The sequence below is a fragment of the Hippichthys cyanospilos genome, chromosome 2 (genome assembly GCF_059441005.1).
Source record: "Hippichthys cyanospilos isolate Australia breed blue-spotted pipefish chromosome 2, RoL_Hcya_1.0, whole genome shotgun sequence".
In the NCBI taxonomy this organism is placed as follows: domain Eukaryota; kingdom Metazoa; phylum Chordata; class Actinopteri; order Syngnathiformes; family Syngnathidae; genus Hippichthys; species Hippichthys cyanospilos.
In genome coordinates this window covers 30,178,709-30,189,774 of record NC_142370.1, presented here as the reverse complement: position 1 = coordinate 30,189,774, position 11,066 = coordinate 30,178,709, and the positions used below count along the sequence as shown (strand labels likewise).

At 39.8% G+C, this 11,066-nt stretch overlaps 1 protein-coding gene across 1 annotated transcript; it reads left to right on the top strand.

Moving 5' to 3' along the window:
• The first annotated feature begins 4,714 nt into the window (after nucleotides 1-4,714).
• Nucleotides 4,715-9,772, top strand: LOC148428209 (keratin, type II cytoskeletal cochleal-like). Its single transcript, XM_088407715.1, has 9 exons — nucleotides 4,715-5,286; nucleotides 6,257-6,465; nucleotides 6,557-6,617; nucleotides 6,721-6,816; nucleotides 6,955-7,119; nucleotides 7,746-7,871; nucleotides 7,973-8,193; nucleotides 8,264-8,316; nucleotides 8,933-9,772. The coding sequence occupies exons 1-9, from the start codon at nucleotides 4,819-4,821 to the stop codon at nucleotides 9,154-9,156; spliced, it is 1,623 nt and encodes a 540-aa protein (XP_088263841.1). The 5' UTR covers nucleotides 4,715-4,818; the 3' UTR covers nucleotides 9,157-9,772.
• Nucleotides 9,773-11,066: the final 1,294 nt, after the last annotated feature.

The following is an 11,066-nucleotide window of genomic DNA, read 5'->3' as shown; positions in this document are numbered from 1 at the left end:
TTGATTGATTGATGACTAGTGCTTATCTAATATTAAGCCAACTGACCACTGATGACTGTGAACATGTTGCCATACGTAATACACATACATGACGTATCTGTAATTTGAAGTAAGGAATGGAAATCAATCTTTCGTTTGATAGCACCTATGTTTACATGGACATAGCAGACACTATTCCGTCGACCTTGAAAGATGAGTGAAAATGCTAAATATACCAGCACTCTAGAAGTTGCCTTTTCCGATAACCCTTGGCTTTGCAGTGTTATAAATCCAGGTGGTACTTTTCCACCTTGGCCAGGAGAACAGAAAGGATCCAAAACAATTTTGAAATGTGGACTCGTCAGACCACAGCACACTTTTCTACTTTGTGTCAGTTCATCTTCAATGAGTTCATGGCTTCTACTTAGCTTATAGATTAAAAAGTGCATTTGAAGTTCGAATAGAAGAAACCGTGGCTTGAGTTTTTACTTTCTGGACGTGGACATTCCATCTTTGACGAGTACACGTTATTCTGTTTGGTAAATATTAATTAAACTGTCTGCAACAAGCTGAACTATGTCACCTTTGTAAAGAGAGAGAATGGTGTCTTTTCTGAGGTCCAGGAACACAATCGCACAAACTTTCATCCAATAAATCTTTCCCAAAACTCAATTTGCAGACTAAATCAAGTGATAACAACAGAAACCAATGTGGCAGAGTAGGATCGTTAGTGTTGGTATTTCTTTTTTTTTTTAAATTGCCAAAACAGGATGTATGGCAGTTACTGCATGCACTCCTGGTTAAACCTCTTTGATTCAAGGTGCGGCCGCCATTGAAATGTTCCTGTTTATATAATTTAGCCGAGTAAGTCATTTTTATGGATGAATGCTCGTTTGGGGCTCATGCCACAAACTCGCACAAAAGTCTTTTTTGAACATGATGATTTAGCTCATGTGTATGTGAAAGAGAGACTAATCCTCTTTGGGAAGTAGTGCAGCTTTCATAACCACACCCTAATCAAAGAACTTGACTGTTTTTGCAGGAACGCCAAAATCTCGATGTGCCTCGTTCATATCTTGTCTGTCTGTACTCGTCCTTTTGAGTGCCAATTTGCACCCTACAGCGACTCGTGTCTAGTCCACGTTCGCCTTGTTGCCTCCTCAATTTGTTTGTCTTTAGTTCCCTGTCGTTTTGAATTATTTTGGCCCATTATTGCTATTGCGTCAAGAGAAATCAAAGTGCCCCAGGAAATCAATAAAGAAAAGAATCAACACAGAAATAAACACCCCAATTAATACATGGATGTCAATGCGATGGCCATCTTATACTTTTATTTTGAAGTTGGCTTACGTAGAGGTGGTTACTACCGGCTAGCTTTACTCCTCCTCGCAACTCCATTTTCTCGACCAACATGAACACACCACCATTAAAAAGTCATATTCAATCCCTGATTAAAGACGCTAAGGAACTGTTGATGTGGCACAAGCCTTCCGTGTTAAAGCGAGATGCTAACTGCATGGTGCACATGGTGCATTCAAGCGCAGTCAGAAACTCGTAAAAAAAAGGTCCATTTATGCATAACAATGTGGGCTGTAGATCAATCTATAAAAGCTGACATATCAAGAAGAATGACATGGGTGAAATTACTTTCATAATGTACTTAATTACAATAAATGGATCATCCAATAAATTATGTTTATGTAAATGTAATATGCTTTATTTATATCGCGCTTTACAATCACCTAGAGGTGGACCAAAGTGCTTCACAGTAGAACATACAGAATAACACATACAATTTAAGACAGGGAATATGCAATTAAAAACACAGAATAAAAGATTTAAAAAAGAGTCACCACACTACTGAATATTAACTATTGAATATTGTTTATGATAACTTCCATTCAAATAAGACTTTTATCTTCCATTCTTGTGATTGATATGTCAATGAAACAAAATAAAGAACACGTGTGCTCCTTTTGTGTAAAAGGCACTTTACATGCATTTACATTTCAACACTTAATAAATATAAACAAATGACACCATGATAATGCTATTTGTCTCTGTTAGGCTGAATCGGAAATGATTTTGAATCAAAAATTGATTCAGAATTGAATCGTAAACCCAAAACCTTATTATTAGACAATCACAAAACAGCTGGACAGGAAGGAGCTGATTGGCTGAGAGGGGGGTGGGTGGGATGTGCATACGGATGACAGGTGGAGCAGATCATTAACGAGGGCACACACGAGGCAACGAGACAAACGAAATACACATGAACCAACACGACTCACTTGAATCTACAAAAACAGACAAACCGACACCGACCCACAGCAAAAACATGACAGTCAGATTTTCACCCCAAATGTCAACTCAGTCATTTTGTGTTTCTTGAGTTTAGTCCCTGAGTTTGTTTGTCAACGTTTGTCTTCACATTAAATCACTTCAACTTTTGTGCAGTATTTCCATCATTTGGTGCCAGCATTGTGAAAATAAGTGGTGGTGCTATGTTTGAACTTTGACATGTTGTCCCCATCTTGCTGGTTTTTCAGAGTGAATGAGTTGCTACATTTTTTAATATTCATTTTTACTGAGTATAATAAGTCTGTTGTCGATGCAGTTTGTAATAAGGCAGTAAGGCAACTGAGGAATCATTTTACATTTAATTGTTCTTTTGGTTTGCCAGGATTTATAGCGTAAACTCCCGTCTCTATGAAAGTTCTCACAAGGAACATTAGCCAGAAAACATTCCACCGCATGTGCAAACAGGACCGCTTGAGATGTCACTCATATCATTCCTGCCTTATTAGAATCCACATTAAAAAAAAAAAAAGACTGTAAGTCAATAGGCACTATGACAAAAAAAAAGCATCCTCTTCATGGACTGATTTTGATTTTTTTTTTTTTTTATGTCATTAGCACATCTGCTCTGTCATTCTGCACATTGTTTTTGTATGTAAATGAATACATGTCCAATATGTAATTGACAATGTTGTAGTAGTACAACATAAGTACACTATTGTAGTCATTTGCAAGCATGACTTTAGCATTACAATCAGATCGCATCCAAGCAACAAATTCTTTGATATAATAGGTGTAAAAGTGTCACATTGTTCAGATTCAGATGACTTCACAGCTCCTAGTCCAGGAAATTAATGTTCAGCTGAAAATGTATTTTCACCCTCACCAAAAATGGAATAAAACAAGGTGATATAAGGAACAGCAAACACGAGTAATGAGTACAGTTTTAGGGTGTTCTGGGCAATGTTTTTTTTTTTTTTTTTGGGGGGGGGTGCCTTTTAATTCATTCTTGAGTGCAATCGAGGTAATTAAATTATTAATGACCATTGCACATAACCTGAGGTACTTACTATTTCCAACCACAAAATTGTATCAAAGCGTAGAAACCTCCAATGAAAGCATTTGGGTTATATAAAAAAAAAAAAGAGAGGCCATAGCAAATCTTTTGGGGTGTGAGTGTGACTCACCCTCCAGCACTTCTAAGAAGGCTCATTTGCAGACGAAGACAACTCAGCCAGTGAATGTGATGAGTTTCAACAGGTAGAAACAGAACAGCAAATTTCGTTTTCGTACACCCCTGATCTTAGGTCATGCGTAAAATTACATAACTACAAAAGAGTGTTTGTGGTGACCTGCTATATTGAGAAATATGCACCATACAGCTTATGTGGACAAATAGCAGGCTGGTGTATCTAATCAGGTTTTTTTTTTTTTTTTCTGAAAAAATGACTGAAATTTTAGTTTTGAGTCCATCATGAAAGAGAAATGCATTCATGTCTGTCTAGTTTGAAAAGATGTTATTGTGGGAACTGGAGGATTACAGTTAGATGATCTGGTTTTGTGCGATACCTTCAAGAAATTGAATTTCCCCTTGAAGGACTATAAACAGTCTAGTATCTTGCACTCTACATCCTTTTTTAAACGTCTTATTGGTTAAAAGTTGTGGTAATGATGTTTTTTGTGTGTAATTGCCCTGACTACTATAATATAACTACTAAGAAAACAAATATAGTAGTACTAAATAAATGCAGCAGCCATAGTAAAATCCATGGTGGGCGAGAGTCTTCAAGATCTGTGAACATCTGCTCTGCAGGCCTGATGCATAATTATCTTGATGTGATCATGATAAAACATTTTTGAAAAAATAAATGCTTTGTGCATAAATTGCTGAATAAAAATGGAATAAAAATGTATTGTATTCTGATCTATACTATGAAACTCCAATAAAATGATTTCTTTTCTTCATAATTTTATTATATTTTGCTTTGGGTCTGTATAGTGACACATGCTGTTGAGAAATCGAGTTTGACTTTCAGCCAGTCTCTCCTCACTTCCAGCCCCAAGCCAATATATAAAATTAGTGAGTTGCGTCCAGACATCCCATGTAAAAAACGAACGATTACAACAACGTCAACAATAGCAATAATAATTATAATAATAATTTGCCAAGCAAATCACGCAAGAGACTTGGCGTGCCGTCCTCAAATTTGACGAATTCTGACTTGTTACTCTGTTGGAGACCAGCAGGTTTTTCATCCAACTCCTGTAGGTGTGTGAAGCCAGCTCATTTTACACCACCAAGACCTTCCATCCTCCTGCAGGTGCGCCCCTCAGTGATCCGTGTGATTGGAGCATGTTTGAGAGGTGCATTGAAGGTGGAGCACAGTGAGTACCTCCCTCGCTGTGAGTGGCCTATAAAAACCCATCAGGGACAGAGAGCGGGTACTTAGAGGGACTTGACTCACCTCTTAGTGGACTCCTCTGCTCTGCCAAACTTCTGTCTCTTTTCTCCTTTTTTCTGTGTGACTCCTTTTCTTCAAAATGACATCCATGCGTAGCACTAGTAGAACTGTGAAGACCAGCTATGGGTCTGCTGGCGGTTTTGGAAGTGATTTCGGCAAGTACGGTGGTGGCAGAGGGGGGGGATACACCTCACAATCTCTCATTAATTTTCGGTCGGTCCCGATAGCGTCCTCAAGCGCCTCTATACTTAGGTCAAGCATGCGCGGCGGTGGTGGTGGCGGCGGCGGCGGCGGTGCCGGTGCTGGAGGTTTTGCATTTGGCGCTGGAGGTGGTGGAAGTTATAGTTACGGTGGTATGGGTATGGGGTCCGCTTTCGGTGCTGGCGGTATAGGCATGAACGTGCCTCCTATTACAAACGTCCAAGTCAACCAGAGCTTGCTGGCCCCCGTGGACATAAAAATCGATCCCAGCATCCAGATTGTCCGTTCGCAAGAGAAAGACGCCATCAAGGGTCTGAACAACCGCTTTGCCTCTTTCATCGACAAGGTACGTGCTTTCTTGATGTGGAATAGTTGACATATCTTACATTGGCGTGTTTGTGTAAATGATTTCTGATACTCTTTTTAAAAATACCGCATTTAGTATGTGCAGCATTTTAATGACAACATACAATACTCTCATTCCAAATTGATTTCCTAAATGTACTCGCTACAAAGAAGGCCAGTTCCCATTTTACGTACCTATGACCATAGCCAGCCCTCTGCCATCTGTTTCTACAGTGAGAGGCAGGAAACACTATAGTGGTCATATCCAGTGTCCGATGCTTCTGAATTGGAGAAGGATCAGGTTATCACTGATTGGACGGTGGCCCCCGGAGTGTAGCGTCACATCTGATCTACAACCATTAGAACTGAGTAAAAGTGAAGGCTCCATCGAATGTATTGAACTAGCTGGAGTCACGTCACGTAGACAGTCATGACAAAAAACAAAAACTCAAGTATCATGTGGCTGAGATCTATTAAATTCAATTTAGAAAATAGAGAAAAGTGATCAGGAAGGTCAAGCACTTCTCCACCAGGAATTCTTAAGTAGACACCCTGAAAAAATTATGCTCCCTGCGGAAAAAAAAAATCAATCCGACTTGGAGGAGGGGCTAAATGAGGTGTGGAAGCCAAAATGGAGGGATGGGCTTGAACCTCCCCAGGGCTCAGCTTTTAATATCATGTTCACCTTGCCAGAAGCAGAAGTTGGAACATGTTTTCAACTTGTCTTTTCAGATGATGTCATTACATTTCCACAATGTTTTAGTTCAAGTTGGGTGGTGTGTGGAGGTGCCCCGAAGGGATTTTAAAGTCCTGTGATGACATCATACTTATTTAAAAGACTCCTTTTGGATGGGTGGTAGTTGTGAGGGTGCCTTCATTGAGTCACCCCAAAAAACAGACATAGAACTATAAGAAAGAGATAAAAATGCCATCCGTTCCCCAACTAATAGTTCATTTGAACATCGTTTTAGGTGCGCTTCCTGGAGCAGCAGAACAAAATGCTGGAGACCAAATGGAACCTTCTACAAGAGCAGACCACTACCCGCTCCAATATCGACGCCATGTTTGAGGCCTACATTAACAACCTGCGCAGACAGCTGGATGGTCTTGGCAATGAGAAGCTTAAATTGGAGGGGGAGCTAAAGAACATGCAGAACATGGTGGAGGACTTCAAGAACAAGTATGTCCTATTTATTTCACAAGATTTGATAACCACAGTCTAATATTAAAAAACAAAAAAAGAAACTCTGTCCGTGCTTCCATTTTTTCAGATATGAGGATGAAATCAACAAGCGTGCTGGTGTGGAGAATGAATTTGTTCTCCTCAAGAAGGTGGATGAACCCTAAAAATAATTTTGCAAATGAAAAACTCATCTGTTTGAAACATTTGAATTAAAACTCGCTTTGTTTCTGTCATTATTTTTCTTTCATACAGGATGTTGATGGTGCCTACATGAATAAACTTGATCTTGAGGCAAGGGTTGATTCTCTTCAGGATGAGATTAACTTCCTCAGAGCTGTCTACGACGCAGTACGTAAAAATTCACTCACTTCACTTGTCTTATTGAGTTCAGGAAACACGGCCTCATTTCTATTTTGGCATCTGACTCAATAACAAATGAAGTTCATCCACATATGAGTCAAATGTATATATTTTCGAATCTACCAGGAGCTGCGTGAACTCCAGAGCCAGATCAAGGACACTTCAGTTATTGTGGAGATGGACAACACCCGCGTTCTGGACATGGAGACCATCATTGCAGAAGTGAAGTCGCAGTATGAGGACATCGCGAACCAAAGCCGTCAGAGCACAGAAGACTGGTATCACCAGAAGGTAGGTGATTGGTGAACATCATGTCAAATAAAGATCCCTGCCAAAGCCAAGCAAAAATGCTTGACGGTGGGAGACTCCTCCCACCCTAGACAGCTGGGATAGGCACCAGCAAGCCGGCGACCCTAGTGAGGATAAGCGGCTATAGACAATGGATGGATGGATGTTTGATTAAAAATACTACTTTAGTGATTAATCTCAATTCATGTCATACTCTGAGTGATAACATTGAATATTTTCTTCTTCCCAAATTCTTTGGTTAGTAAGTATATTTAGACATTATGGGAATGCTGCCAAACATGCTTCATTTTGACATTTGAAAAAGTCTAAAAAAAAATAAACGTTCAGTAAGTTCATATTGTCTTTAGAACATAAGTATCGGTGAATACAAACATGCAAAATACCCTAAACACATTGGTTAGCTTGCGTGTTTACACTACCTGAAATATTTTGACAAACGTTAACATAGCTTCTTACAAAGACTCAATTGTTCACAGTGACTATCCGTTCAAAAGTCTCGGTTCGTTGGTAAACTTCGCATCACTGGGTGCTTGTAAGCATTTTCAAATAACAATTTACACAAAAACAACCTATCAATGGCTGTGGGAATTCCACTCTTGTCCTTCTAGTATAGGGACATGGAGGCATCCGCTGGCCAGTACGGAGACGACATCCGCAACACCAAGAACGAGATCGCGGAACTCAACCGTATGATTCTTCGCCTCCAGAATGAGATAGACGCCGTCAAGGGACAGGTTCAGTATATCGTTCGGTTGAACAACTTCTGCACATAGTTCTTTTCGTACGCTTCCAAACCGTCTTCTCAAACACCTGCTGGCTACCTTTCCGTTTCTAGCGCGCTAACCTGGAGACTCAGATAGCTGAGGCCGAGGAGCGCGGCGAGCTGGCTGTAAAGGACGCCAAGGCCCGCATCAAGGATTTGGAGGATGCCCTCCAAAGAGCCAAGCAGGACATGGCCCGCCAGATCCGCGAGTACCAAGAACTCCTGAATCTCAAACTGACTCTTGACATTGAGATCGCCACCTACAGGAAACTGCTGGAGGGCGAGGAACAAAGGTACTTGACTCGACAACTTTGCCAGGTAAAAATGTTTGGGATCCCAGTTCATTTTTCAACTTCTTTGCAGGCTTTGCAATGCAGATGCAACCATCCACATACAGTCTTCCGGCGGTGGTGGTGGTACGTATCGACGTTCGACTTTTTCTTCTGCCCTTATGAATAAGAGAGCATTCAGGTTGTAATAGTTTTTGATTTTTTTGAATTTATTTAATTTATTGAATATATAACAAAATATAACAATGTTAAAACACAATCTGGAATAGCCACAGTGACCAAAATCTGCGATTGCAGATTGAATCATTTTATTTTTTTTTTTTGCTTTTGTTCTTTTTGTTTCTTTTTTTAAAAGAATAAATACATAAAATCACATCTCAAACTACTTTGGAAGGGAAGGGGGTTGGGAAATATTAGGGAAATTAGAGCGGTAAACCTGCAATATATATGATCATGAATGAAAAACAGTGTAGTTGAGATTTTTTTTTTAAAAGATGAATCTACTATTTTTTGACTGGTTAGACGTAAAAGGGAGAAACATTGCATTAAAAAAAATAATGGTATGAATCAGCAATCGAAAGAGTTATGGTGGAAGTGAAAAATTGCAATAGTGTGAAGCCACAGAAACCCAACCACGATGTGGTGAGATAACATCGGAAAACGGAAGAATGATGTAGTTTTGCTTGTACGTTAGGTGGCATTGACATTATTTCTTTCTCATTTGTCCCTTTGCCATCCCCAGGTGGTGGCTCAGGAGGCGGAATGGGAATGGGTGGAGCCATGGGTATGGGTGGAGGCATGAGTATGATGGGCGGCGGCATGATGGGCGGCGGCGGCATCGGTATGTCTGGAGGATATGGCGGCATGACTCGCATGAGCGTCGGCGGCGGCGGCGGCGGCAGCGGCGGCGGCGGCAGCAGCGTCACCATGACGACATCCAGATCCAGCTTCAGCACTCGCCGTTGATAATAGCCCACCTGGGCCCATTTTGTCTCTTCCTGTCCTTCATCCGGCCACCACTCACAAAAATCTTCCTTCGTTCCCACATATCAAGGCTGTTCCTGTTCTCTGTATGTCTATATTTCTTCAGTTTGAGCAATAAACCCTCAGAGAGTCAGAGGTTTCGTTAAAATCAAAGCAGAGGCAGAGTACCAAAAAAAAAAAAAAGAAGAAAAAAAGCAGAGCAAATATATGAGTCAGTCCTTTCTTGTGCCTGTGGCTGTCTTTTAGTTGCAAGGCAAGCGTATACTTGTCTTGCATGATAGAGAATCCCTGCAATGCAACTAATCCGTCCACGCTAACATGTCAGGCGCAGGAGGAGGTCCGGGCGTGTTATATATACGACAAAGAAATCAACGACATGCTTCTCTTTTCTGTTGTCTTGCATCTCTTAGCGCGAACGAAGCAGCCACACACAGTATATCACTTTCAACTGATTTCTGACAGTCTGAGAGAAAGCCAGCTCCACAAACTACAAATTTTGCATCACTACCGCTTGACACTCACTGGAGAAATTAAAGAACCTGACTTGGAAAATTAAGTTGTTCTCCACTAAACCTGGAATAAAGCTGAGCTAATCTGATGCAACGTTTCTTGTGTATTTTTAGATAGCATTCATTCAAGAAATACAGATGCGATCTTCTTTGACGTCCAAATGAGTCTTTGTCACACATCACTTCAGGTCATTAGGAGAGCATGAAGTGGATCTTGCATCATTTATGATGTGCAGAGACCTGTAGCCATTTTCTTTCTAATTGTACTGTATATGGGATGAATTAATAGTATAAAGAATACAGGTGCAACTGCAATCATTCAAAAACCTATGGCAACTAACCATATTTGTAGCAAAGAAGATTCTTCTACACCCAGAGGTGAAATAAAAAAAATAAGGTCTTAGTCACTTAATGAGAAGCGTATGTGAAGAGAAAATTCAGAACTTGCACTAAAGTTAGCATTTCCTTTTTGTAGTTTTACATATTTACTTTATTGTTATGCAATCACTGACCAATTAGAATAGCTTTAATATGGGACTCAATAAAACCCTAACACAAATTTATTGTGATCGAATACATAGAGGTGAATATAATTATTTGGTATTTGGTAAATCACATACTGTATAATACTGTGATTGTGTTTAGAATAAAAAAAAAAAGTTAATGCGGCCGAGCACAATTTAACAAGCCTTGAGTCTATTGTTTTCACAGTTTAGGTTTGTTTGAATTGATCTAATGCTGTCGTCTAGCGGTTAAAAGTATAATTACCGCTCCTTTCCTCTTGGATCAAACTTTTGCGCATCAAAAAAATATACAACGTTATTTTTATATTATTTTATTGCAATATCAGCCGTAGATTAACGAAGGAATATATATAGATTTCACGTATAGACTACGGTAGTTGTATCCCCCCCCCCTCAAAAAAAAAGACAAAAACACTCTAAATACAGAATGACCAAAACACAATAGTTCGTTCATCAAACATAGTAATTCGTTCATCACCATGATATGACCGCAAGACTCGAATGTTGTCTGTCTAATACAGGCCATAAGTTTGAACCAATCAGCTAACCAAAGGAAATCGGTGGTCGCCATTACTCTAATAAATTGAATCAAAAAGTGTGTCCAGATTTGTGGCCTATACAGTCACAAATGTTGCGACCGTCTGGGGATCAACCCAGGATAACATCCACCTTTTGTCCAAAGTCAGATGTAGGCTTCATCTAGCTCACCTTAGACCCCAAAGAGATAAAGAGATGAAGTGGAACAAAATATTTGGTGTGTGGATTTTGCTTATCATTAAAATTACACTCACTCACATAACTTCATTCCTTTTTCAAATACAGAAACAGATCAACTCAGAAATTTAAAATGTACATGTTA